This window comes from Rattus norvegicus, chromosome 7 (assembly GCF_036323735.1).
Source record: "Rattus norvegicus strain BN/NHsdMcwi chromosome 7, GRCr8, whole genome shotgun sequence".
NCBI lineage: Eukaryota > Metazoa > Chordata > Mammalia > Rodentia > Muridae > Rattus > Rattus norvegicus.
The window spans coordinates 112,927,173-112,954,547 of NC_086025.1; the positions used below are offsets into that span (position 1 = coordinate 112,927,173).

The 27,375-nt window shown below is 55.1% G+C and overlaps 1 protein-coding gene across 4 annotated transcripts; it reads right to left on the reverse strand.

The window, feature by feature from the left end:
- Positions 1–321: 321 nt before the first annotated feature.
- Positions 322–27,375, reverse strand: Kcnj4 (potassium inwardly-rectifying channel, subfamily J, member 4). 4 transcript variants are annotated; one of them, NM_053870.3, is made up of 2 exons: positions 26,821–27,375; positions 322–2,422 (listed from the first exon to the last, which is right to left on the reverse strand). In NM_053870.3, the coding sequence occupies exon 2, from the start codon at positions 2,378–2,380 to the stop codon at positions 1,040–1,042; it is 1,341 nt and encodes a 446-aa protein (NP_446322.2). In that variant the 5' UTR covers positions 2,381–2,422; positions 26,821–27,375; the 3' UTR covers positions 322–1,039. The 4 variants fall into 4 exon arrangements, with proteins under 4 accessions (NP_446322.2, XP_017450064.1, XP_006242026.1 ...); XM_017594575.3 differs by lacking the exon at positions 26,821–27,375 and adding an exon at positions 20,804–21,012 and having other exon boundaries at positions 694–2,422; XM_006241964.5 differs by lacking the exon at positions 26,821–27,375 and adding an exon at positions 19,834–20,111 and having other exon boundaries at positions 694–2,422.

Below are 27,375 nucleotides of genomic sequence, written 5' to 3' on the forward strand. Positions count from 1 at the left end.
CCGTCCCTGAGGATTCGATGCTCTCTTTGGGCCTCTGCAGGCATCAGGTGCACACACATACGTGCAGGGGGGGAAATGCTCATGCCAATGAAAATAAAAATAAATCTTAAAAAAAGGGGGGTGGATGGCTCCTGAGGGACACTTGAGGTTGTCCTTTGACTTCCACAAGGACACACATATGCACCTGCACACAACACACACACACACACACACACACACACACACACGTTTTAAAGAAAAGGGGCCACATACAGATACTCACATGCTTGCTTGCTTTGTTCTCTCTCTCTCTCTCTCTCTCTCTCTCTACCAGCCTACTTCTAGTGGACCATATGCTTTATTAAAAATAGTTACAAACGCCATCATCAATCTGGGGACTGCAAGGAGGGAGGGGGTACTCATCCCACGTCTGAGTCCCCTCTCTACCCAAACCAACACCATACACAGCTGGCTTCAAAGGTCTCAGAGGCCCAGCCAGCTGGGTAGGTGGGTAGGGCTGAGGCTGGACGGGGGTGCACAGAGAGGGGTGGCGGCCTCTCTCTGTCTCACAGGTAGAAATGGGCAGAGGTGGACTTGTGTCTCCATCTCTTCCATTTATAGATATTTACAAAAGAGAGTCAAGAGCACAGACCACAGTCATGCAAAAGAAACACACCCTTCCCCCTCCCCCAGACCCACCCTGCCCACCCAGAACCCCATGATGCCCACCCCCCAGCAGTCCAGCCGCCTTCCCCAAGGTCCTGAGAGTAGAAGGGGTACATCCTTGAAGGGTCAGTGGGAAAAGGGTGGAAGATCTGGGGGCCCAGAGCCACCGTGGGGAGATGCCAGGGGGCCCAGGCCATCAGGACTGAGTACCTGGGTCCTTCCCAGTCCTGGGCCCTGCAGTCAACAGGAGGGGATCTCCCAGTCTTTGAAGCCCCCACATTCCTCCAGGTCCACAGAGCCATGAACAACTCTGTCCTAAGAGTGGAAGGCTTGTCCTGATGTCCCACCCCTGGCAGAGGCTCTTGCAGGGATAGAGGAGGGCAGGGCCTGGAGGTCAGATGGCAGACTCCCTGCGGTAAGAAATGTTGTCCAGAGGAAGGGTAGCGGCTTGCATGCGCTCCAGATCCAGGTGGCTGCCAAACTCAAGCATCCGGATAATGCCTGTCTCCTCTTTGGAGCCAGCCTCCAGGCCCAGGCCGGCAGCCACGGCTGCTGCGGCAGCAGCCTCCTCTTCCATTTCTTCTTCCTCCTGGCTCATGAGGGCCAACTCGTTCTCATAGCAGAAGGCACTGGGAGGGGGCGGTGGGGCGGGCAGCACCGTGATCTTGCTCTCTTGAAGCTCACGGGCAGAGCAGCAAGGGGTGCCAGCCACCTCGTAGGTCTTGTGGAACCGTGAGTAGTCCACCTTGTAGTGACTCTTCTCCTCGAAGACCACAGGCTCGAACCGGTGGCCCCACAGGATCTCACTGGCCAGGTAGGAGCTGCGGGCCTGTGTGGTCATAGCCGTGGCCTCTACCATGCCCTCCAGGATGACCACAATCTCAAAGTCCTCCGACTCCAGTTCCTCCTTGCCCATGCCGTAGAGTGGACTGTCCTCATCAATCTCATGCACTATGATGATGGGTGACACCAAGAAGATGCGGTCCAGGCCAATGTCATAGCCCACGTTGAGGTCCCGCTGGTCCAGTGGCAGGTACTCACCCTCCTGTGTCATGTAGGGCTTGATGAGCTGGGCCCGGACGTGGGCCTCCACGATGTGGCTCTTGCGCAGGTTGCCCACGCGCCACATCAGGCAGAGCTTGCCGTCCCGCACGGAGATGACAGCGTGGTGGCTGAACAGCAGGGTCTGCGCCCGCTTCTTGGGCCGTGCCATCTTGGCCATGATAGTACCAATCATGAAGGAGTCGATGACACAGCCCACAATGGACTGGACAACCACTGCGATGACCGCCAACGGGCACTCCTCTGTCACACACCGGAACCCATAACCGATGGTCGTCTGTGTCTCCACCGAGAAGAGGAAGGCTCCCAAAAAGCCGTTTACATGCATGATACACGGTTTGGCCGCTGTCGGGGCTGCCCCGCCGCCATTGCCCCCCGGGCCTCCCGCCGTGGGCCCGGAGGGACTAGGCTCCAGGTCACCGTGGAAAAAGGCAATGCACCAGAAAAGGAGGCCGAAAAAGAGCCAGGAAACGAGGAAGGCCGCGGAGAAGATCATGAGCATGTAGCGCCAGCGCGTGTCCACGCACGTCGTGAAGATGTCCGCCATGTAGCGCTGGGACTTGTTGCTCAGGTTGGCGAAGTACACGTTGCACTGGCCGTTCTTCTTGACGAAGCGGTTGCGGCGTTTCCGCCTGGGCACGTGGGCCTGCCCGTTGCGGCTGTGTCCGTGCATGACCTGAGGCCGTCGTCGTGGTCACCTGGGGAGATGCAGGGCCTGTGGGGGGGGGGGGGAGGACAGGTGAGGTTCTGGAGAACGAGAGGGTACTGTAAAGAGATCGCCTGCCAGACTCTCAGGACCAGAAAACCCTACCCAAGACAGCAAGACTTACTTGGACTCTCAGGGGAGTTGTGGTGGCTAAGCTGGTGTCCCTGGGGTTGATCTAACTCCCTGGACTGGGTCTGCCCAATAAAGAATAAGATCCAGATCCTATTCCTGCTCAGTGTGGCCCTCTGAGCTCGCCACTGTTCTGGAAGCTTCTATAGGCGTATCTTTTCTATTTTCTGTTTTGGAAGCAAGGTGTCAATCATGTTGCCTCTGTTAACCTGGAACTCATTATGACCAGGCTGGCCTTGAACCCAGAGATATGCCTGCCTCTGCCTCCCAAATGTGGAACCAAACTGATACACTGCTATTCTCACCCTTCATTTCTATAACATCATCATCACCACCACCACCACCACCACCACCACCACCACCACCACCACCACCACCACCACCACCACCATCATCATCATCATCATCATCATCATCATCATCAGGAAGGGGCATGCTTGTTTGTGTGTGTCAAAGATAGAGAGAGGACAACTTTCAGGAGTCAGTTCTCTTCCCATCTTGATTTCCTGGGATCAAACTCGGGCCGTCAGGCTTGTACAGAAAGCACGTTTATTAGCCAAGGTATCTTGCCAACCTCTCTTCATTTTTGGTGGTGCTAAGGTTGGAACCCAAGTGCTCTACCACTGGGCCACACTGCCATTCTGGTGCTCAACTTGATCCTGTGTTCTGCATGCCCTGAGCTTTGGCCCCATTTGCCTCCCGGCTTACCCAGACTACCTAGGGGTTTTATTGCTGTTTTGTTTTGTTTTGTTCTTTCTGTTTCTTCAAATTTCAGCTCCTTATCTGCAAATGCTCAGAGCTCCCTGTGGCTAACAGTTACTGTGGTGTGAGTGTCTCCAGACAGGGTACTACTGATCCCCAGATTCCCTTCCTGTCCCCAGACTTGCTGGGAGCAGGACAGGGGGCTGACAGAGTATGCAGTGTGCTGGTCAGGTTGGAGGGAAGAACGGAGCTCTTCTGTGCATGGCTAAGAGGAGGAGGGGCCAGCTCGGAAGGAAATGGGTCCAGACTTAGGAGGCCTCACCTTCTAGGAGGTCCTGGATAAAGACCCTGGGCATAGGTGAGGCAGCTTCCGTTCCTGCCTCGTGCCTGCCTCAGAATACTCAGTTTCCCTCACAGAGCTTCGGTTTCTGCATATGCAAACTGAGGAGCAAAATTCCTACATTATCGGACCCTGAAGAGGAGGTCAACCACCCTGCTGCTTCCACCTTGAGGTAGGCCTGACCATGGTTGCTAGCCGTTCCAGCAGAGGCTTGTCACTCCCACGTGGCATGCCCACCAGCTGGGCTCACAGAGGGCACAGTCTCTCTTCAGTGCTCCCTGCTGCTGAGGTCTGAGCCTGGTGCAGTCATTTTCAGGCCCCTGAGGCCACAGGGCCAAGACCCAGCCTGGGTTCCCGATAACATCTTGGCCTAGAATTATATAAGTCTGGAAGCTTCTATTTTCTGTTCTATTCTTCCTGGTCTAATTGTGCATCTGTGGCAATGTTTACACACTTCCCTGGTTCAGGACAACTTGGTTGCCGCAGCAACCGGTGCACGCCAATGCTATAATTTAGATATCAACAGCCTCTTCCCCTGCCTCTTTCTCCAGAGTCTCCCTCTCCCTCCACCCCGCCCGCCCGCCTGCCTGCCTGCCCGCCTGCCTGCCTGCACGGCCACCCTACCCGACCCTGCTTATCTCCTCCACCCCACTCCACCCCAAGGGGCTCCCTAGGTCAAAGTCCCACATCAGTCAGGAGACTTGGTTGGACCTAGAACATTAGGCTTCTCAGGTGTGGTCCCGAATGCAATACTGGGCCCAAAATGCTCCTAACTCTAGCTGTGTTCACTTGCTGTGCCACCCCCCCCCCCATGGCCTCCAACTCCATCTGCACCAGAGACACTTACAGCCAAGGAACACAAGGTAGCCATGTTCAAGATCCTTGCTTTATTGCTGAGCCCAAGGAGGCCCAGACAGAGCCACTGAGGGTCTCAAAATGAGGTGGCTGTGTGCAGTCCCTGACCAGGGTGCTCACACCCATTCTGATATTTCTAAAGACAGGCCTTTGGCTTTTCTTCTCCTTAGGGGACCGAGGGCCTGGAGCCAGGAAGAAGTGGATCCTAACCTCATCATGACAGGCTCTGAAGTAAAATCCACACCTCTGCGAGAGAGGCAGAGGACAGGGCCTGGCACCTGGGCCTTTGATGAACAAAGGCCACTAGCTGTCCAAGGAGGAGCCTGCCGAAGGCTCCCTCCACGGTACATAGGAGCCCTGACTCTCGGCTGGTAGGACCAGCTCACTTGTGCTGTGGAGATGGTTCATTGTGAGATCTACCCTCACAAGGGGTCCTGGGGTGAGTAGCCACGGGAACCCCCCCATGGCCCTAGACTATTAGAGTTCCCTACCTCAAGCACTGCCAAGGTGAGGGAGCCTCTGCCAGCAGCCGAAACACTGTACCTGTGTATCAGGTCTTCACCTCCATGCTCCCCAGAACCTCCTGTCACCTGCCCCATAGCTCTGCAGGCCGCTATGCCGTTTCTTAAGGCTCTTGGAGCACCTCCCGTGCTTGCCTCATAATGACTCCTAAGACTCTCGCTCATCCTTGTGCTTAGCCTGCTTAGGAAAGCGAGTTTCTCAGGTCTGTTCTCTCAGGTACAGCGAGGGGTAGCTGTGTGCCATCCCTCCTGCTCCGACAAGTAGCTGCCATGGCCACCACAGGCCTTCTCAGTAGGGATGTCTCAGAGACTCAGCTGCCATTGTGTGGGGTGAGGGCACACGTGTCACTAGTGAAGAGTGCCAACCGGGCATTGTGCCCCTGTGATCACTGCATGGGTACGGCGGACATCTTTCCTTGATCACATGGGAATTCTGGGAAAAGATACAGAGGCTGGAGGGAAAGCTCAAAGAGAAGGGCTATGGATAACAATGGGGGACAAAAAGTATGGATTAGCATCTTCCTCCTCTGAGCCCTGCTGCATGACCCTATCCCATACTCTGTGGAAAGCAGGCCAGTCTCCATCTTGTCCACCAAGTGTGCACTAAAGGATGCTGGCTGGCCGTGTGACAAAAGGATGCTGGAACCTGTGCCCTGCGTGTGAAGGATCCCCAGGCAAGACCTTCTCTTTTCCAGAACTGCACTATCCTCCAAGCATGGGGCCACCTGTCCTCTGGCTGGGCTTCTTGAGGCCATGGAACTTGAAGCAGAAGCAGGAGAAGGTAAGGCGGCCCAGGGTTCCCACAGCCTCCGAGAGCAGTCCAGCGAGCTGAGCAGTGGAGGTGGAGTTGCTGCCCTTGCTCAGCTTGTACCCTGCTGTATGTCTAGTGCCAATGGTTCTTTTAGGAACCCCACAGGCTGTAGGGACAACCACTCCTAGCCACTCACCCTCCACACACACACAAACTGGCCACCCATGACCGAGTGAGTGACCTGAGGCTGCGGGTTGTCTCCCTGGGAACCTCCCTTGGCCTTGCTAGCCCCTAGAGCATATGGGAAGAGAGCAGAGGAAGCCGTGCCCCGTGCTCCGGGACAGCCAGTGAGCCAAGGCTATTTATCCTATTGTGAATCTTCTAGGTCACTGCTGTTGGAGAGACAACATGGGAGGAGACAGCAGTCACTGCCAGTCTCACACCTCGGGCTCAGGGCCCTGTCTCTGAAGTGTCTGAGAGACAAGGCTCTGGAAGCCCAGACTCCCTGGCAGCCATGGCCTGCCTATCTCACTGAGGTACAGGCTGCTGTCTTTGTATTTATTAAGCAGCCACTGCAACACAAAAGGGTTCTGGCTGCTGTTTCCCATCTGGGGAGCTAGCTGCAGGCTGCAGAGCTGGAGAGATGAACCTGGGGGTTGCCACAGCAGAAGTGGCAAGCCAGCACAGACTCCCACTCAGGTCTGGGACCTCTTGATCCCAGGTCACTCTTGTCCCCACCCTCCCTGGCCCCCTGGCCTCTTTCTGGGATGCTCTGTTCAGCCTGGTTCCTTTGGGATCCAATCCCCTCCCTCCCTCCCTCCCTCCCTCCCTCCCTCCCTCCCTCCCTTCCTCCCTCCCCATCTCTCACTGGCCTAACTGTCCCTCAGGCCAGCCCCACTTTCTCTGTGCCCCTTCACCCTTGCTGTCTGGCTCCCAGTAGCTTCAGATCAACTGTGAAAATGACCTGTTCGAAAATTCCTTGTGCCTGAGTCTCAGCTCTGAGACTTCTGCTTTGCGACTTCCCTTCTTTACCTGCACACTTAGGGAGTGGACCCCCGACCTCAGCAGGCCATCGTTAGGATGGTTTGGGGAACTGCTACCCTGGGAACAGATCTGATGGTGGGAGGGGGCCTTGGGGTGCTGAGGATAAAACTCCAAAGTGACTGGTCTCTAAGATCCAGTGACTCAGGGGTACAACACAAGGGCTAGGAGAGAACTCTGGCTTAAGTCTGCCACACAGGTGCTCTGGGCAGGCTCACCCACTTCTGACTGCGAAATAGGGACCCTTCACAGCTCCCTGGCAAGAGGGGACACGTGCAGACTATATAAGACAATGGAGACTCTGTTGTTAGTCCCCTGAGCCTCAGACAGGCATCAGGAGTAGGATCCTGCCTCTGGAAAGTGGGCAGATTTCCAGTGGGGAAGTGAGGAGTTCGTATGCAGACCCCAACCTTTGAGAGCACAGTCTGCCCTGTGCTTAGCTTTGAGGCATCCCAGGCTTGGTCCTGCTAGGGTAAGTGGGGAGGCCTTTCCAGTCCACTCCTCAAAGAAGGCACAGTAGAACACACATTTAGTCCCCGCACTCTGGAGGCAGAGGCAGGAGGTTCTCTACGAGTTGAAGGCCAGTCTGGATTATACAACGAGTTCTAAGCCAGCCAGAGCTGTAAAGTGAGACTCTGTCTCAAAAGAAAAGAACACGGAGAAGCGGGGATATGGCCCTCTGTAGGCTGGCCCCTGCCCTGCTCCTCTGACATGGGTAATCTGACTCCTTTATCTCCATCTTTCCCGCCTAGTGGTAACACCCAATATTTTATTCTATGTAGACGTACGGCAATGGAAGGCCCGAGGACAGCCTGAGAAACATTGTCCCCTTTCTTTGTTCAGTGTCTCTTACTGGCCTGGGGGTTCACAAGGAGGCCGGGCTGGCTGCCCAGTGAACTTCTGGTTCTACTTCCCTGGCTCTGAGATCTGAAGCACCCACCACCACACCTAAGATCTGATTCACGTCCTGGGGGGTCAAACTCAACGCACTCACACTTGCAGTCAGCACACAACTGACTGGCCTCTCTCCAGTCCTTCCTCATCACTTTCTGTGTGACTTTAGGCCAGACATCACCTCTCTGGACTCATCTGTAGGTAAAGCTAATTAGGGCTCTCCCTGCCTACGACTGAAAGAATAAACATCGTGGCACACAGCCCATGCCTGCACAGGGTGAAGTGACACATCTGCCTGTGGGTTGCTCCAGGACAGAGCACTCCTGTTCTGAGATCCCAGGAGGAACCTCAGACACACAGTTCCGGACCCACCCAGAGCACAGACAATGTCTCGCACAGGGTGTCATTCACTACCCTGAGAGCAAGTGGGTGAGAGCTATGGCCCCGGAAGCAAATCACACAGACTGGACTAGGCCAGGCAGGCTAGGAAGGTTCCCGGGTAGCTCAGCCTCAGCATATCCACCAGCAAAGGCATCACATCTGTATGTGTAGGGTGGCCCAGACGTTACCAAAATTCACAGCACACAGCACAAGCCACGCTGCCTTCCTCCCTCCTGACCCTGGAGTCCCCCCACACACACTGCCACTCCCCCCTGGCCAGCACTATCGTATTGCAGGATCCACACGGAGCAATCAGCAGGCATTCACTCTGAGCAGGAGCCACTCTGAGTGCTTAGTGCAGATCCATTCCTCTCAGCTTCATGGTGACCTCAGAAAAGGCACCGGCATCATTCCTGTCTTAGAAGTAGAAAAAGGCAAGGAAGGGAGAGGCTTGCAACCGGCTTGCAGTCCAAGACCAACCTGGGCTACATCGTGAGTTACAGTCCAGCCTGGACTCAAGCATCCCTAATGTCCCTGGTTGTTCTTTAAGGTCTGAGGCTCCTGAGAGTAGCCTTTGGGTCTGCTATGGAGGTAGACTAGTAAAGTGCTAACGAGAGCGGCTGAGGCTGGAGTGGAGGAAGGGGGCTGGGAAAGGGGACTGGCAGCGCTCTGGACAAAGTCCACAGGTTTTGGTGGTGGGTAACAGGTAACAGTAGGTGACCTTGGGCCCTGCAGATGGAGCTGTCCAACACTCATCAGCTGCCAGGCTCCAGAACCCCTGGATGAGCATGTAGAACATGTGGCCAGATGTGAATGGACAGAGGGGAGAGAGGCTCTCAGACCCACACACAGCCTCGTGAGGGGAGATCAGGCCTGGTGACCCCCTGACCCACTCGCCCACTGAGCTCTCCTGGGTTGGAGAGGGTGAGGCTGGAGAAAGAAAATAGAACCGAGTATGATATAAAGAGCCCAGCCCTGCCTGTTCCCGCCTCCACCTGCGTAGGCTTGAGTACCCACCCACACTACCACCACCTTGGCCCTGGATCTCAGCAAACAAGAGCCCATAACCCCAGAGCTGAGACTGGGTAGGGGGATCCCTGAAGCTTGAGGATGCTGCTGTCCCCTCGGTTTACAAGCGGCCCCAGCAGGCACCACCTAAGGAAGAAGCTCCAGCCTGACACAAGACTGCAATCTCAGCAGGTGGGAGGTAGAGGCAGGAGAAGCAAAAGTTTAAAGTCATCTTTGGCTCTATAGTGAATTCCAGGCCAGCCTGAGCCACATAGGGCATCCCAGGCCAGCCTGGGCTCCATGAAACTCTGTCTCAAAAAAAGTAAAAACAAAAGCTCACAGTAATGCTGTATGCCTTGAATCCCAGCACTTGGGAGGCAGAGGCTGTGGGAGTTGAAAGCCTAGCCTGATCTACAGAGAACATCCCAGGCCAGCCTGGGCTACATAGTGCAGTAAGACTCTGTCTCAAAAAAAAAAAAATACAAAAAAGGAAAGAAAGACAGACAGGAAGGAAGGAAGGGGACGGGAGGGGAGGAGAGGAGAGGAGAGGAAGAAGGAAAGAAAGAAAGAAAAAGAAAGAAAGAAAAGAAACCAGAAATGATACGAGGGAAGGGTATGGAATTCAGAGCCAGGGTGGTGCCTCCTGCCTCTGCCTCCTGCCTCCTGCTCCCACCTCCTCTCTCACTATGGGTGGTTCTGCCCAGCCAGAGGGCACCAGGACCCTCATGGGATGGCTGAGCCATCTCACAGCCAGAGTCCATCACAGTCACACAGGCACACGTGGGAGCGGGAGCAGAGCGAGGCAGGCGGGCTCCTCGCTGGAGCTTGGAAGTAGCCCAGCTGCCCATCCATGAGCGGTACCACGCAGCCACAGAAGCCAAGGCAGGAGCTCTTTCGGGAGCCTTGTGGGTCTGCGAGATGTATTTTTAAGTGGAAAAGGGTAGCGGCGATGCGGAGCCATGAGCGGCGTGTAGAGTCGCTACCTCGTGTGAAAATGGAGAGGAGTTTATAGCTACACATACTTGCTGCTTCTCCCCGCTCGCTCGCTCGCTCGCTCGCTCACTCGTTTGGATGCAGACCCAGGAAAACCCGTGACACTGACTGCCTGGAGGGAGGGGAAGCAGGTGGCTGGGGCTGGAGGACAGTAGAGAATACTCACTGTTTCTTTCGTTTGTCTTTTAATTTTAGAATCGTATGAGTGTATCACCTATGGAAAACACCCGTGAGTTTTAAAATTAGCACCGGATAGATGTGGGTTTGTCAGAGAGGGGTCACAGCACTGCTAAGGTCCTCAGCAAATAGTATGATCTCAGACTGTAAAGAACGTGTCCCCTAGGGACCGTGGGGCTCTGGGAGACGTGGCTTAACCCCCCGAGTCACAGCTACAAAATGAGAAATGCTATCTGATATACGGGCATACTGCAAAGACAACCGGAGGAGGGTAAGGGGTATAAACTGTAAAGTGCAGAAGTCAGAGAGTGGAAATTTTTTAAGATGCAGCCATTCTGTGGAATATGTGTGTGTGCGTGCATGCATGTGTGTGCCAGTGTGCACATGTGAGTGCACACACTTGCTCTTTTGACTCCTGTGAGTGCGTGCATGTGGCCCGCAGAGGCCAGAGGTTGCCACCTGCTCTCTTTTTCAACCCTCTCCACATTTTTTTAAAGAGTCTCTCGGTGAACCTGAAGCTTGCTTGCTATATTGACTGGACTGGCTTGTCAGAAGGTCCCTAGAGCTGCTTGTTTCTGCCTCTCCCTACCTGCCCCGGGCTGGGGTTACAAGCACACTGTCACACCTTTCATTTTACACAGGGTCTGGGGATCTGAACTCGGGTCCTCAAGCTTGCATAGCAAGTCCTTTACCCACCAAGCCACCTCCCAGGCTCACAAAAACCGTCCTTAAAGGGCATCCACGGGCCTCCCTCCCAGTCTCCTCACTGCTCCCTAAAGCTGCTCTGAAGGAGCTTCTGATCAGTTTCTGTCTTGCTCCTGACTCCTCTAGACTGAAGAGCCCCTCTCAGGTTGCCCTGCCTCCTGCCATTTCTTAGTCACATACCCTGGGAGCATAAGTTCAGCCACCAGTCACCACCAGCAGCTACCAACCTCCCTCCATCCTTGGCCTCCCTCCTTGGCTCCTCTGCACTCCCCCACCCCCGTGATCTCATCCAGTCCTGAGCCTTAAAATACCAGCAGCCACATTTCCCTCGGAGCAGACTTGCTCTGCTAGATGGCTAAGAGATGTTCATTGCCTCCTGACTTTCCTTGCTCAGTCTGTGAGCCCTCCCAGGGTGGCTCAGGCCTAAGCCCTGTACCTCCTTCACCCCCTAGAACCTAAGGCAGGGAGAGAAAATATCCATTGGATACTACAGCCATGCTGTGGTCCTCATTCCAAGCTGGAGTGTTCCTATTCTCATCTCCCGGGGAGCTGAGGGACAGGTGTGGGAGAAGATGCTGGATTCTCTACCCCCATAGCTTCAAGCTCAACCCACAACCTTCTCCTGGCCTTCTCAGACAAGAATTTTTATCATTCCCCAGCCATAACCCCGGGGCTCCCCACATTCCCAAAGGTGAACTCTGGGTCCAAATAAAGTCGTTTACTTTGACTTTGCCCAGTTCCCTACCCCAACCCTTACTGCACAGCCAGCCGCACGGCCTTTCTCCCTGTTCCGTCCAACATATCAAGTCCCTCTGCCTTGGGAACTTTGCACTGACTGTCTGTACCCTTCTCATCAAATTCTGTGGGTCTTTAGCTCCCAGCCCCCTCCCACTGGAGTTTTGACTGAGGCGTTAGGCTCAAAGACGCCCTGTCCCTTGCCACCATGCATTCTTCCTTCAGCCCTTATGGGCCTTATGTCATTGGTCCATCCATGAAGGGCTCTTGACTGTTCACCCCAAGTCCCGCAGCCTGGCGTGCAGTAAACGCATCACATACGACTGACAAGGGACAAGGACGTGAGATCTGTGCAGCTTGTCATAATTCCCGTGAAGGGCCTGAGCAGGGCGATGTCACAGAATGTGACAAGCTATTTTTGATGCTGTAATGAGGGAGCAGAGGTGGCCCCGAGCACAGACCAGGAGGACCTTCTGTGCCATTGTATCATAGGACACAGCACAGTAGCCGTGAACAGAGGAGACAGGGAACAGGACAGCTCAAGTCTCAGGCCTCCACAGAGCCCTGTCCTGGATGTCCTGGGGCAAAGAGGGGTGACGGACAGGCAGCCCAGTTCCAGGTTCCTGTGCCCTAGGGAGAAGCTTGAAGAGCAATGATTAGGGAGGTGGGGCAGGGACTAGGGGAGAAGGCACAGCAGAGAGGGAACTGAGAGGGTGAGGGATGGTGGTCACATCCCAATACCATACAGAAATGGCCAAGGGACTGTGGCTAAGAGAACATTTACCTGACCACTGAGCGCTGACTCACAGATTCATCTCTCACCAGCTCTGGCCAACCCACCCATCCACCCATCCACCCATCCACCCATCCACCCATCCACCCATCCACCCATCCATCCATCCACCCATCCACCCATCCATCCATCCATCCATCCATCCATCCATCCATCCATCCATTCACCACCTAACAGCATCCCGAGCTGGCTCAGCACCCGCCTTCCTATCTAGGGTGTCTGCAGCAATGCCCTGGAGAGTGCGCTGTGAGTAGTGATACTTTGTGAACCTACTATGTGCTATGGGAGAAGCAATTCTGAGCTGGTCATGGTGACACTCATTTTTAATCCTAGCGTTTGGAGTCAGGCAGTGGTGACGCACGCCTTTCATCTCAGCACTTGGGAGGCAGGGGCAGGTAGATCGCTGTGAGCTCAGGACAGCCAGGGCTACACAGTGAGACCATGTTTCCAAAAGAAAAAAGAAAACCACACGTGCTCTGAGCAGGCCTGCTCAGTCAGATCTTGTGAAGTTTCTTGTGCCTAAAGAAGAGGCAAAGAGTCTACACAGTCAGGGGCTTAAGAAAGGGGCCATTGCTGTTAGGATGTATGAGTTCTAGAATGCAGGAGAAGCTGACCAAGACAGAGCTTGGAATACAACTCGAGTAGGACTGAGGCACTGGTTCAGGTCCAGTGGGTGGCCAGGCATAGGTGAGGAGAGGAGAGGATGCTCCAAGGCAGAGAAGGTGTTTCCTAGAGCTCTGGGCACTTAGAGCGGAGGGTCTGGGAGAAAAGGAAGCCATATATACATAGGAGCTTCTCCTAGTACTGTCTCCAAGATCTCTACCCAGGGCATTGGCTTGTCAGCTCCAAACAAGACCCAGAGTAAAAGCAAGTGTGTATAATGTATAATTAATAAGCATGAATGCACACAGACAGACACACATACACACACCAATGACATCCTAGAACATACCATGTATAATGCATAATTAATAAGCATGCAGACACACAGACACCAATGGCATCCTAAAACACTCTTTACCCTCATACATGCCTTGTATTTTAGTGTTGTGCAGGTCAGGTCCTGCCTGTGACTTGGTTATCAATATCACTCCAGCCCAGACTGGCACGGAACTCATCACATAGCCCATGCTAACCTTAGACTTGTAGCAATCCTCCTGCCTTACCCCATCAAAAGATTGGGATTACAAGTTTGAGCCACCATGCCCAGATCTTCCCTCCTATCTCTTGAAAAGCCCTGCCCTGAAGGGTGATGAGGGCTGAGAACGCGTATAAATTGGGAGTAGGATTTCCCTCAAAGCCAAGACTGGTGTCATCACAGAGACTGAAGAGGTGGAGGCAGAGGGAGCACAAATTGAAGGTCAACAGGAACTGTAGGGTTCAAGGCAGTCTGGGTAACTCAGCGATACCCTGTCTCAAAACAGGTAGTCAAAGAAAAAATGTAGATGGGAACGGGGCAGGGGGAGTGCAGCCACCATGCTTAAGGCCTGAGGTTCAACCCCCTATTCCACTCAGACAAGCAAACACCTACAGGCATGCCATAGGCTCTGGGAGGCAAAGACATAAGGACCTCCTTGGAGACCATGTGAATACTTGAGACAATGGAATGTTTGTGAACGCCAGTCACACTGCAGTCCCCACAATATGTTCCTTTGGGTTCTGGGTCCGCCCTTTGTTCTGTGCCAGGGCTCTCTGCTGTCCCTCAGCAGGTGCTGTTCACTGTTTGCTCACAAACCTCCTGCGATAGGCAGCCCACTTGACTGCAAGGAGTGAGGCTCAGCTGGTTGAGGGGTTCATCTAAGGACTTGGGGACCCAGGACAGCCCTGAGATGTGACCTTGGGCTCTCTGCCCTAGTTGTACCCTCTTCTCTCCTGTTCATGTACTGTCTGGTGTCCGGGAGGATGGCCCTGGTGCCCAGTTAGGACTTCTCCAAGGTCAGGTAGCTTTGATCTGCAGCTGCATGGCCAGGTGCCCACTCAATGTCTCACCCTGGTACGGCAGGTCTGAGGACAGGAAGAGAGAGCTGGGGTGCAAGGGGAGGGCTCAGCAGGGATGGAGGCACAAACACCAGTGACTAGAGACAAGGTATCTGGCATTCCAACATGGGCAGGGCAGAAAGGAATCACAGAGTGGAGTCGGAAGAGGCCAGATGAGGAAGCCTGGACTAACTCTGCTACCTTCTTGAGATGGCAGGACCCCAGCCCCACAAGGCTGCACAGGAAAAGCCAGACTCACCTCACTGTCCCTATGTCCTCACTAGAAGCCCTTGCTTCACAGAGCTCAGAAGCCCTCTGAGTGACAGTGGCCTGGTGAAGGTCACAAAGGGTTGTGAGTGGCTGAGCCTTCCTCTTATCACTGTGACAGGCTCTACTTTGCCCCTTGTCTCACATCTGTGGACTTGCCCAGAAGAGGAGCATCTCCCCTCTTCTCCCCTCAGAGATACAGGCAACTGAAAGAGGGGCAGGTGTCAGGGGTCTAAGAGGCTCTCAAGAGCAGATCTGCTCCAACTCTGCCACCCTCACTAGTCAAGTGCTTGTCTGATACCAGGCAAATGGTCCCTGGGTCATTTGTCCCAGGTGAGTTGCTAGAGGAAAGGAAGACATAGGAGACTGGGCTGAAGCTGAGGTGACATTTCTCTTCAGCCCACCTGCTTCAGCACACCCCAGTTCATCCCTGCCCGGCTGGAGGCTCCACAGGCCCCCAGGCATCTTCAACCCAGGCACTCAGTGGTAGGTCGCCATGACGACGCCACCTCTCCCAGCATGGCTCTTACTGGGGTGGGGAATACAGAAGTTCACCTTTCTTGATAGCCTATAAGGGCTTGATTGGTGCATCTTCTCGGGGACAATTCACCTTACCCTGCCTGCTGAGGCCACGTTCTGGCTAAGGACTGACCAGATATCTACAGAAAAGAGAAGCCTGGGGGGAGGGGCAGAGAGGGAGACACAGTACTGGGGGAGCAGTGCCAGGTTGGCCGCAGGAGATCAAATAAGAGAGGGTCTGGGGCTTCTGGGGGCTGGCACATATGTAGGTCTAGAGGACATACCTGTGGCGCCTGGAACAAACCCTTAGCACCAAGCTTCAATTTTCTCACACAGAAACGGGGTGCTTTGCTTATGGGACAGTGGCGGGCACTGACTGAGACTACTAGAAAGTCTAGCACCTCCTGCTCATTCCCTCAAGACAACCTGTAAGGGCTGGAGCTGGAGCCTGTCTAGTGTGGACGAAACAGGATCCAGCACTGTACAAGCCAGACTTGGTGGCTCACACCGGTAATCGTAGCCCTCAGGAGGATCAGAAGTTCGAGGTCACTCTCTGCTACATACAATCTCCCTGTCACCAAACAATAGCACCATCACCCCAGGCAAGGCTCTTGTGTGCACCTGCTGAATGCAGGTGGTAGGTGGTTATGAGAAGGCTAGAGTGAGAGACCTTCAGGGCTAGCGGTCCAGACCCAGAGCCCCCCATTTCCCCTGGCCTGTGTGTCCTGAGACAGAAATGTGGCTTTGGAATCAGCCAAAACTCACGTATCCAGTCCCACACATTCCCAACAGCCATGCTCTCTCATGGAGCCTCAGTTTCCCCTCCTGTAAATGACAAGTAGCCATGCCCTATGTCTCACAGGTCCAGTCCGGAACCAGAGGGCAATCTGTGAGGGACAGTTGTTGCATAGGCCTTTAGAAGTAGGGAGACAGGATCCAGAGCCCCCTGCCCCCATGCCTCACCCCACCCACCACCCAGGAACAGAGTGCGCGCCTGCAGGAGCGCGCGTGCGTGTGTGACTCAGGTTCTATTCATAGCTCAGCTCTACCAGCTGCAATGTCACAGGCAGAGGGGCCTCGGCCCATGTTATTATTACAATTACCATGTGAATTAAAAGTTTGAGCAGCGATCAGCCCACGTCGCCAGGGAAGAGGGAGCAGGAGAAAAATAAAGATGAAAAAGAGAAGAAGGGCTGAGCCTGGAGATCCCCCCCACACCCCAAGGAGGGCTGAGTCTGCCTGAGGAGGCTTAGCGGTCCTGCCAGCACCCAGGGCTCCTGCCTGCCCCTTCCAGGGCCCAGGGTCTCCACAAGGAGGGAGGAACACTTAGAGATGACATAGCCCAGTGGCAAACTCAGGGGCCAAAAGATTTTTCTTTCTATAACTTTATCACCACATTGGGCAGACCAAGCTCAGAGAGGGCAATTCGCTAACCTAAGGTCACACAGAACTACAGCTAGGAGCTTATCATCTCCTAGATGGTCTTTCGTCAGATTTCCCACTGGATGGCCCCAAACTTCATCAGGCCATGATGTTAATGTGTGCAGGCAATCTAGACTACAAACAAGACCCGCCATGCCTGCTCTCTCTGCTCTGTGGAATGGCAGAATCTGACTCTTCTGGAAGTCCCAGCGAGGCGATCAACATCTCAAGAGTCTGAATCCACATCCCCATGTTGCAGCACCATCCACCTAGGGCCCCTTCCCCTCACCCACTGATGCCGGGGACAGAGTCCCGGGCTAGAGAATGCCTGGCTGAATGCTGATGCTCCGGTCTCCTTGGGCCAGCTCAGTCTTCCCATCTATTAAATGAGCTCTTCTCAGCGGTTCGCGACTGTGTCTGTCTCCGGAATGGAGCCCCCAGGGATCCCTGAGGGGGTGTCAGCCTGTGGGGGCGACTAGACCATCTCTTGCCAAACCCCAGCCCAGGGGAGGAATATTTTCGACTCTTTCTGGGGAAGCCCTAGAGAAGGCCCCCAGGAATCAGATCAGTCCAAACCCAAACCCAGTCCCTCCACACTTGCTTGCTGTGTGACCTTGGACAGGTAGCACAGTCTCTCTGGGCTACAACCTCTCCATCTGTAGTACTCGGACAATATATCATCAATGGAGGGCTGCTGTGAGATGGATTTGCTGAAGCCTCATACCTGGGCAGGCAGCTTATCTTCCAGACAGGCAGCGAACGAGTGGTACGCATGGCCTTCTAGCACTTCTTGGAAATATCAAAGACCCAAGGATTCCCATGGCGGAGGGAGATATCATTCACAGTCACCCATGGGGTGACAGTCACCAGTCAGGAGGGCCGGTTCAGTCTGATCAGCCCTAGGAGAAGGGTACTCACTCTCTCACCAAACCTCAGGTACCCATCTTTCTCAGCCTCCTGGGATAACAGGCCATCTATCTGGCTGACTCTGGGTAACTTGGCCAGCTCAGTCTGGTCACTAAGCCTGTCTTCCCATCTATAAAAATAAGTTCTTCCCCAGAGGATCCCTGAGGGGGTGTCATGTTGTTGGGAGCAACTAAGCCATCTCCTGCCTAAAACTCAGCCAGGGAGAGGAGTATTCTAGAATGGAATAATCTAGAATAGACCATAACACTTTAGCCTAACCCTAAATTCAGCTTGTCCCTCACAGGGACGGCCTAAGATTAGTTTGCAAGTGAGTTCTAAAGGAATCCCACCAAGGAGACCAAGTAATGAGTAAGAGCGAAGTCCCTGACGGTGATATTGGATATGAATGCAGGAGAGGAAGAGGAGGGGTGATGGCGGAGCTAGCCCTCGGCTCCTGTTCTGCCGAGCCAAAGTAAGAAGATATCTCTTGTCTGCCTGCCTCCAAGAGGGGGCTGAGAACCAGGAGCCAGAGCTCTGATCCCTCTCCTCCCAGGTCGTCACTGTGGCCCCAGGATCTACTTCTCCCTTAGGGTCCCAGTTTTCACTCTTGTACAATGACCAAATCAGATCAATGGTACAAGTGCAAAGCCTGTGTGTGTGTGTGTGTGTGTGTGTGTGTGTATGAAACCATCTTCCCATACCACCTGTCTCCGTGAAGGCCAAGCTGACCTGCCACCCATCTCTGGCCATCATATGGAAGGTCATAAAACTCCTACTTATCTGTGGCTTTGGAGCTAGCCCTGCCCTCTCTCCTCTACCATAACTCATGTCCAGGGCCCTGGTAGTGACCTTGGACATACCCATTTCACAGGTGAGGAGATGGAGGCATAAGGAAGGAAGCTGCTGTTCGAGGTCACAGGATCCTTCCCGGGTCCCTGGAGAGCCAAAGTGTCTCCTCTCGGGGGAGTCACCGATACTACAAAGTGGCCAACATTCACTACACAGATGTCGACTCTACTACACAAGGAGATCTGCCCAAGGTCACACTGCCAGGCAATGACACACCAAGTCCTGAGAACAGCAACAGGGCCTGCCTTTCTGCCCCAGTCATGGGACCTCCCCAAGGTTGGAGTCCTGCTAGGCTCGGTATGGCCTTCCCCAAACTCCCTCTACATCTAAGATTAGGGTAAGAAGAGCAAACAGGAGACAAGTGAGAAAGTTGAAATCTGGCTGCTGCCCTTTCGCTCCCAGCCTGGCCCGGTCCTTGGTCCTTCCCCTCCCTCCCCCAGAGCAGGGGGATCAGGCGCTGATGTAATGCACTCGGCTCCCATCCCCGTGCCAATCTCAGAAGAGAGACGACAGATTGCGTGAGCCAAATTTGGCATCCTAGGGGGAGAGGCATGAAGAGTGGGGATGTGGAGGAAAAGAGGAGCCTGGGAGGGACCAGAGAAGCCCCCCTGCCCGGCAGAGCCCCTGGGTGTCTCCTCTGTCACTTCTCACACCTCCATTCTTATCCAGCCTGTCCGGCCTGCTCCCCCTGCAGGCCAGCCAGCCTAACCCACCAAGGACCCTCCAAGCCTGTGTGCTGCCAGGCCACCCTCCCCCACCGCGACACACTGCTCCAGCTCCATTCCCATTGCTTGTTTCCTGGTTACCACGTTGCTGGTTGTCATGTCGCTTACATGTCCTCGTGACTCAGTGGTCCCCGCAGAGGGGCCCCCTCCTCCTCACACCCCCCCTTAGCACTCGCCCCCGCCTCCCCCAGATCCACATTAAGAACCAGCCCGCCCTGTGTAAGCCCACACAGTTCCTCCTCCCCCTCCCCCTCTTCCCCCTCATCCTAAGCCCCAAAATCTTCCCACAGCATCCTAGAGTGACTTTGTCCTCCGATCCACAAATGTCTCTTGAGAACCTGCATGCCTGGGCTCTGCAAGCTTTTCCCGGGGCCCTAACACTGTCTGCAAGCCACTGACATCGACACGAAGTCCCATTCTCCACTTGTACAAACTGTGACTCAGACAAGTCAAGCTAACTGCCCAAGGTCACCCCAGCAGAAGCCCACAGACATTTCTGTCTGGCCAGTCACCTCTATTTCTCACCCCCCAGGGAGATGTTTCTTTAAGGGTAACACAAGGGATCACTAAGTACAGCTCCCAAGTCCCAAGTCCCCCCACTTATGTCTAGACCCCTCCACTGTTGTCACTTCTGTTTTTCCAGCCATATTCTTGCCACTGCTAGCTAATGATTGCCCTCAAAGTAATCCGAGTCCTTACTCCCAGCTGCCCACCCCTCTCTCCAGCCTACCAGGAGTTCTCTGTTCACAGAGCTCGGGAGCCCTGCATTGGAGGTCAGTGGGTCAGGTCTGGTGTGCCCATTCCACAGATATGTTGGCAGAGGCTCAAGGAGCATAACTTGCCCAGGAAGCTAGTTTCTCAGCTAGCTGGGTTCATTTCTGAAGCCTGGACCAAGAGATAGATGAGTCTTGACACCCAGTATGGAAAACTCCAGAAAGAGACCCTTCTTCCCTAGGAGGGCAGAGCGGAATGTTCCAGGCTCAGCCCTCCCGACTCTAGTTGCCCCAACTGTCCTGTTTCCCCATTTGCTCTCCTGTCAGAAGCCAAGTCAAGGCTATGCATGACTCTTGGGCTCCTAGCAGTCCTGGAAGGTGCAGGACTGAGTGGGAGTGGGGGTGGAGCGAATATTAGATCCTTGGATCCAGCCCCTCTCTGTCCAGGGCTAGACACTTCCTCCTACCCTCAGGTCCTTCAACCTACTACTTGGCCCTCTCTTGCTCTTGAGGCCCTGTCAGAGCAGCCCAGCCACCCTGTGTTGAGCCTAGAGGGCACTGCAGCCTGCTTTGCTGGACTACCTCTCCCTGCCCTGAAGTCTGGGTCCCCTCGCACAGTGTGTATGTGGGGAGGGGTGGGAATAGGCTGACCCTAGTTAGTGGACATTCTGCAGGTGGTGGTGAAGTTCCCCCTGCGCAGAGCGGCAGTGTGACTCTTTGCCGTTTCCCCTTTGCAGAAGAAAAGCATCTTCCTCCCTCTCTCTACAGCCTCAGTTTCCATCACTATAACCCCCGAAATGCTTCATTTACTGTTTTACCTCACTGCTTCAGCTACTACCGGACTCACCAACCCTGGGGTTATCTGGCACAAGGCAGGTGCTTAACACAGCAGAGGAGAGATTTCTGTCATACTCAGAATCATTCACAGAGACTGCAGGTGGGTGGTGGGAAGCAGAGACACCCCCTTCCCACCTTGCTGCAAGTTACCTGCCTTGCAGCTCCTGGCATGGAGGTGGGCGGGGGCAGAGAAGGGCCATCGCCAGGGCAGGAGGTCAAATCTCTGTCATCCATCTCCCTATTGCCATCCGCAACCCACAGGCGCCGCTCCGATGGCCAAATAAATAGAGCGCGCCAGCTCCAGGGAAGTCACAGGACCACACAGGGACCCTTCAGGAACCGGGTCAGATAGATGACTGCAGGACCGGTACAGCCAGAGAGGCACGACAAACAATTCCCTCAGATAGACAGACATTGGGACCGACAGACGGACGAAGAGCGCTCGCGAAGGGCGAGCCCGAGCTTACCCCGGGGCGCAAGGTCCGAGGAGGGTCTGGGCGGCGAGTGGCCGCTACATCCCCCGGCGCAGTCCGGCGGGCGGCTTCCGGGGCGCCGGGTTCGGGGTGCAGGCGCCGCCTGCCCGAGATGTCGACTCTGACCCAGGCGGCCGGTGTGGGTCTCGGGGTCTCCGCGCCGTCCCGCGCCGCTCCCTGCGCAACTTTCAGCTTTGCCCCGCGTCAAGAGCTGGGTACCGCCCGGGCGGCAGCATCGTGGGGCCCAGATTCGGGTCGTGGGGTCCCGGGGCCCAGGGCGCCCCGCTGCCCTCTGTTACCCACAGCCCCGCGACCCTCTCTCTGTTCGGCTCTGAGGTCTCCGGGATTGTGGCCACCTCGCGCCTACTACTCGGTCCTCGCTGCTGCGTCCCGGTGCCGCCTCTCCTCCCGCAGGGCTATGGCACCTGGTCGTTGCGCTCCGGCCCCTGCCCCGGCTCAGCCTCGCCCCGCGCCGCCTCCTCGGCCGGCTGTGTCCTTCTCTGTCGCTGTCCCTCCCACTCCCGTGTGCCGCCGCCCCCTCCGTCTGGGACCCGGTCCCCGCCGCGTCCCCGGCTCGCCCGGGAGCCCGAGCTCCCGCCGCCCGCGGCGCGCCGAGAACTCCCAACTCGCAGCACGCGCCCCGCTTCGGAGACTTTCGCCCCTCCTCACACGTGACCCGCGCCCCGCTGCGGAGGCCGCGCGCCCCGGCTGCCAGCCCCGGGCGGACCCCGCCCCGACCCTCCCGGTGCGTCTGACCCACGCGGGCAAGCCACTCGCGCACCGGACCCGCGACTCCGGCAAGGGTCGGGGGGCTGCGCCATCAGATTCTCGCGCGGATCCTGCCCGGGTTTTTCTCCTCGCCCCGCCGCGCTCCTCTCGGAGGATCCGTTCCGAGGATCCGCTCCCGGGTTTGCGAGGCCCCGGGGGACAGGTGGGGAGGGTTCTCCGAGCCCAGAGGAGGGTAGGTGGGAACCGGTCCATAGGGGTCCCGGTGGCCCTGACCCTCTTTTGGGCGGTTTGTATTCTCTCCCAAAGTGATAGCAGCCAAGGGTCCTAAGCACCTCCACTTCAGGAGCTAGAGGTCATTCTTTTGGAAGGACCCTAAGAGTCACCTAGTCAGTAAAGGTTCCAGTTCACAGAGGAGAAACTGAGGACCCACAGATGTTCATAAGTTCGCAAAAGGTCACCCAGTGAAATGGAGGTCAAACAAATCCTAGTCCTTGTTTTTCTTCAGCGTATTAATGTCTTTCCTTTTTAATTTATGCATGTGTGTACAGGTGCCTGTGTGTGTGCACCATGTGTGTATAGATGCCTCTGTGTGTGTGTGTGTGTGTGTGTGTGTGTGTGTGTGTGTGTATAATACAAAGGTGCAGGTGCCTATGAAAGCCAGAAGTTTCCAGATCCCCTGTAACTAGAATTATAGGCAGCTGGGAACTGACATGTGGGAGCTGGGTACTGAACTTGGATCCTCTGCCAGAGCAGCAAACCTCTTAGCTATGGAGGCATCCCCCTAATATCTTGATAAGAGAAGGTCCAGACCCTCCTCCCCCAAACACCCCCAGAGAGCTCAGGTCTGGGTCTCACACTGGGGAAGCACCTCCCAGTTCCTGCGGACCCAGCCACTTTCCTGAGCATTTGTTACCTTGTCTTCTAAGGAAACAGGTGAGGAAAGGGCTTCTCTGAGGCCATAGGAGTCTAGCAGACCTGCAAGTAGATAGCGTTTGAACCTGCTAGAGTCTGGCCATGGAGGACTAGGCCCAGATCACAGACAGAGAAGATCTGAACGGAGGTGGGGCGGAGTGGGGGGTGCACATGCTTATGGAGAACTGATTGAGTCACCTATCTCTTTGGCTTCCTGTGCCAAGCAGACCTTCCAGGATAAGACTAACGATACATAGTTTGCACAGCCATCTTTCTGTGGGTTCTCCCTTCGCCAAAGGATCTGCCTCAACCCCTCAGTACGGTTCGCTGTCAGGCTCCCGCACACCGTATATTCACACATGTCCTCCAATTCCCACGGATTCCAGAACGTACCAGATGCCTTCACACCTCTCTCTGCCTGCACCCTCTGTTCCCCACTGCCTGAAATGCCCTTGGTCTTTCTTTGCTGTCAGAGTCTTCTGGCTGTTTTCCAAGCCCAGTACCTATCCGTTCAATCGGCCCACACCCAGGGCCCACCTAGTCCCAGCCCTTAAGTATGGTTCTGATTTAAAGAGTTTGGAAATCAGACCAACCTGACTTCGAGAGCACTTAGAAACAGCATGACCTTGGCTGAGGTTCTGTTTAACTTTCCACAAACTGAGCGCTAACAGCTCGCTGTGCAAAGGCCACAAAGGCAGGTGGGTGCTGGCAGCAGGCGCTCACTGCTCTTCCACCAGTGCCCTCCGTAGCACTTAGGACCTTCGCTGTGCAGTGTCTGTTCTCCTTACCCTGCTGTGCCCTCAGGCAGACAGCCAGGACTGATGTTCCCTACCGTGTGTGTGTGTGTGTGTGTGTGTGTGTGTGTGTGTGTGTGTGGTGCGCACACGCACAGATTCCCGCCCTCCAGCAATAAGCATTCACTTGGCAGTTGACGGATGCCTGGTATCCCCAGCACAACTGTGTGGGTTGAAATCCGGCAGGACCGAGGGACAGCAGGTGATCTTCGGTTGTCCCCCCACCCCCCCACCAGTCCAGGGGCTTCCCTGGGAGTGGTGAGTGCAGGAGAAAGAGAGCAGAAAGTTGGAGGGGCGTGTAGAACCAAGGACCTGTTAGATCCAGCACAGCTGTCACCAGGCCACTAGGCGAAAGTCTGAGGGAGGGATGGGGCCACCTCGTGGAGCTTGGGCTTCACTGTGGGGTGATGCTGAGTCCCTGGAAGGCAGCTGGGGCAGGGGGAAGGGGAGGAGAGATAGGAGAGGAGTTCCAATCCAGGAGAGGGACACCAGGAAACAGAGTCCTTCCACCAATAAATAATCACCCCGGCAACCCTGGCCAGGTATTCTCCTTACTCTGGGTCTTGTTTTCTCCCTGGGTAAAGCCGGGGAATAAGAGTCATCCCCACTTTGAACAGAAGACTTGCCCCAGACCATGTCATGGTCCAGTAGCTTATGACCTGTTTGGTACGGGAGGTAGGAAGCTTAGCAGTGCGTGTGTGCATGCAAGTGTGTGTGTGTGTGTGTGTGTGTGTGTGTGTGTGTGTGTGTGTGGAAGGGGTTCTGGAGGAGAATGGTGGCTTCGGTGTTAGAACCCATGTGACCCTTTGGTAAGTTACTTATCTTCTCTGAACCAACTTCAGAGGCCTGGTGTGGAACGGGACGGGCCCCTCTAGCCTGGGAAGGCAGGTGGACCAGTCTTCACCCCATACAGAAACATGCCTTGACAGGGAGGCTTCGGTGGGGTGGGCAGGAATGGAACAGCTGATGTGCAACTCCACAGACACAGCCCATCAACTCAGCGTTCCAGGCCCTCAGAGTCAGCCACAGCCTGAGTCTCTACAAGAGCTCTGTGCTTCAGGCCCTATTGTTCCAGTGGGGAGACTGAGGCACAGGATTGTACTGAATGCTTCAATGGCCGGAGACCACTGCCCAGAGGGACAAGTGTCACTCACGCTGAAGTGCGTCTGTCTGTTCACTGTACCACAGGCCCCTATTTTATCTCCCAGCTGACCCCCAAACTTTGTGAAGCAGAGGCTATAGCTCTCCTCAATCCCGGATACAGGGAAAGACAGGTCCAGAGAGGAAATGGCTTCGGTTCAGTTGGAATAAACAAACGCAGAAGCTAGGACTGGAACTCAGTTCAACACCTACCCAGGATCTAAAGAAGGGTCATTCCGGGGCTGGGGATTTGGCTCAGTGGTAGAGCGCTTGCCTAGCAAACACAAGGCCCTGGGTTCAGTCTCCAGCTCCGAAAAAAAGAAAAAAAAAAAAAAAGAGAGAGAGAGAGAGAGAGAAGGGTCATTCCAGGTTGGCAGAGAGCTCACTAACCCACCTACTCCAGGAGCCTGCCTGCTCAGACCTCCTGGGTCCCACAGTGGCCTGGACAGCCTGCACATAGAGCTGGGAAGAGTGAGGGCCAGGGAGAGCTGACAGGTTGGAGAGCTGGGGTTAGGAGTGCATTTAGAAATGGCAGTTGTAAGGGCTGGAGAGATGGCTCAGTGGTTAAGAGCACTGGCTGTTCTTCCAGAGGTCCTGAGTTCAATTCCCATGGTGCCTCACAATCAATCCAATACCCTCTTCTGAAGGTAGCTACAGTGTACTCCTATACATAAAATAAAATAAATGATTCTTAGAAATGGCAGTTGTCGGGGTTGGGGATTTAGCTCAATGGTAGAGCGTTTGCCTAGCAAGTGCAAGGCCCTGGGTTCGGTCCCCAGCTCCAAAAAAAAGAAAAGAAAAGAAAAGAAAAGAAATGGCAGTTGTCACTGAGTCCAGAGGGGGGTTTTGTTGTTGGTTGTTTTGGCTTAGAAAGTCTCTGAGAGTCCAACCAGCCTATTCCACAGATGAGGCAAACTGAGGCCACCCAGCTGTTTAGATAAGAAATCAGATCAGGACACAGCTGGGCTGCCTCAAAGGTCTACAGTCCCTACACCTCCAAGAGGAGAGGTCTAGAGCAGAACAAGGGCCTTTGGGGGGTCCAGAGAGCCAGCATCCATGCCCGGGACTGTAGGGGTCTCTCCCACCCTCAGTCCCCATCCTCACCCACCGCCCAGCACTCAGTCACCAGGGTGGAATATTTTAGCACCTATAGAAAAGCCGCCACAGACGGCAGTGGCAGCTGTTGCTAAGGAGATGCTCCCAAAATAGCCCCCCTCCGCCAACCTTTCCTGCTGCTGCTCCTGCTGTGGGGAGGGGAGGAGGCCAGGCAGTGAGGGGTGTCACATGAGCCCTGGCCCCAGGCTCACCCAACCTAGCCTCTGGTAGTATATGTGGCCACAGACCTGAGCAGCCAGCCACAGGTCGGTGGTGGGAACAGGAACTGGCCTTTGCCTGCCCATGGTCTCAGCACAGTCCTTATCTGGGGAAAAAGGTCGCCAGGTGAGCAGAGAAGGGAGGGAGAATCATCTACTTCCAAGACCCTCGGCACACCCACACCGCTCCTCTACACACCTCACCCAAGGTCCCAGCAGCTACACACATCCACTCCAGCATAGCATGAGCGCAGCAGCCCACACAGGCCTATCTAGATATGCATCCACACCAGAAAGACACACACAAGATGCCCAGTAAACACACACGCCAGGAATGAACATCACATATCACATGACACACCACACAGCCATAAATATACACATTCACATACACAGACTCACACATCCATCCAAACTGCACACACACGAAGGCCTGCCATGCCAGGCACACAGACGACACACCCATGCATCACACACACACACACACACACACACACACGCGCGCGCGTGCGCGCACACGCGCGCGCGCTCACGATGCAACCATCCAAACACACACCCAACACATGGCCCTGGAAGGGCATTCTGTACCAAATGGGCTCTGCCCAGGGGACAGGTCTTGGGCTTCAGACAACCTCCAAGAGTAAGAAGCTTGATCTGTTTAGTCAGAGTTGAGGGACAGGTGGGTAGGTGGGTGGAAGGTCATACCGTTGTGAATCCCTTTATACCTGGGGCACACAGAGTCTTACATCCCAGGAGAACTGTCCTGGGCTCTGTCCATGGGGAAGAAAAGGTAGGGGTGGACTCACCTGCAGGGTTGAAACCTCTAGGCATGGAAGGTTCTGAGACCAAGCTTCCCGGTGCAGCTGGCTGTCACAAAGGCTGCCCTTGGGGCTGGAGTGAGGGATAGGACCAGAACAGAGATGGGTATGGCCCTTGGCATGTGCAAGGCACTTTGTAGTTTGGCAGCTTCTTTTAAAGTTGGTGACTACTTCACACACTTGGTGAAAGCTACTCTGAGACATTGGTGGTACTGTCCCATTTCCCAGACTTGGAAAAGAGTGGGGACTTCAGAGAAGGTGCCTGTGGCCTGTCTTCCACTTGTCTGCACAGTTCTCTGTCAGAATGTCAGCCACCGAAGTCAGGGCCTGGCTTTGCCCACTTCACCCAGTGGTACTGGGACACTGCCTAGCCCTCCATCTCCCCACCTTGAAACCAGAGAAGGTATGCCCAGGAAGGTATCCAGCCGCAGCTGATGGCCACACTGAGGCTGGGATGAGTGGGAGTGGAGTTTGTCGGATGCCCGCACAAAGGACGGAAGGCCGCGTGGCTCCCCTCACTTGGCCAGCCACGATCTCTCTCCT

Excerpts from the sequence above, each read along its gene's own strand:
- Kcnj4 (NM_053870.3), bottom strand. The coding sequence starts at position 2,380 with ATGCACGGACACAGCCGCAACGGGCAGGCCCACGTGCCCAGGCGGAAA.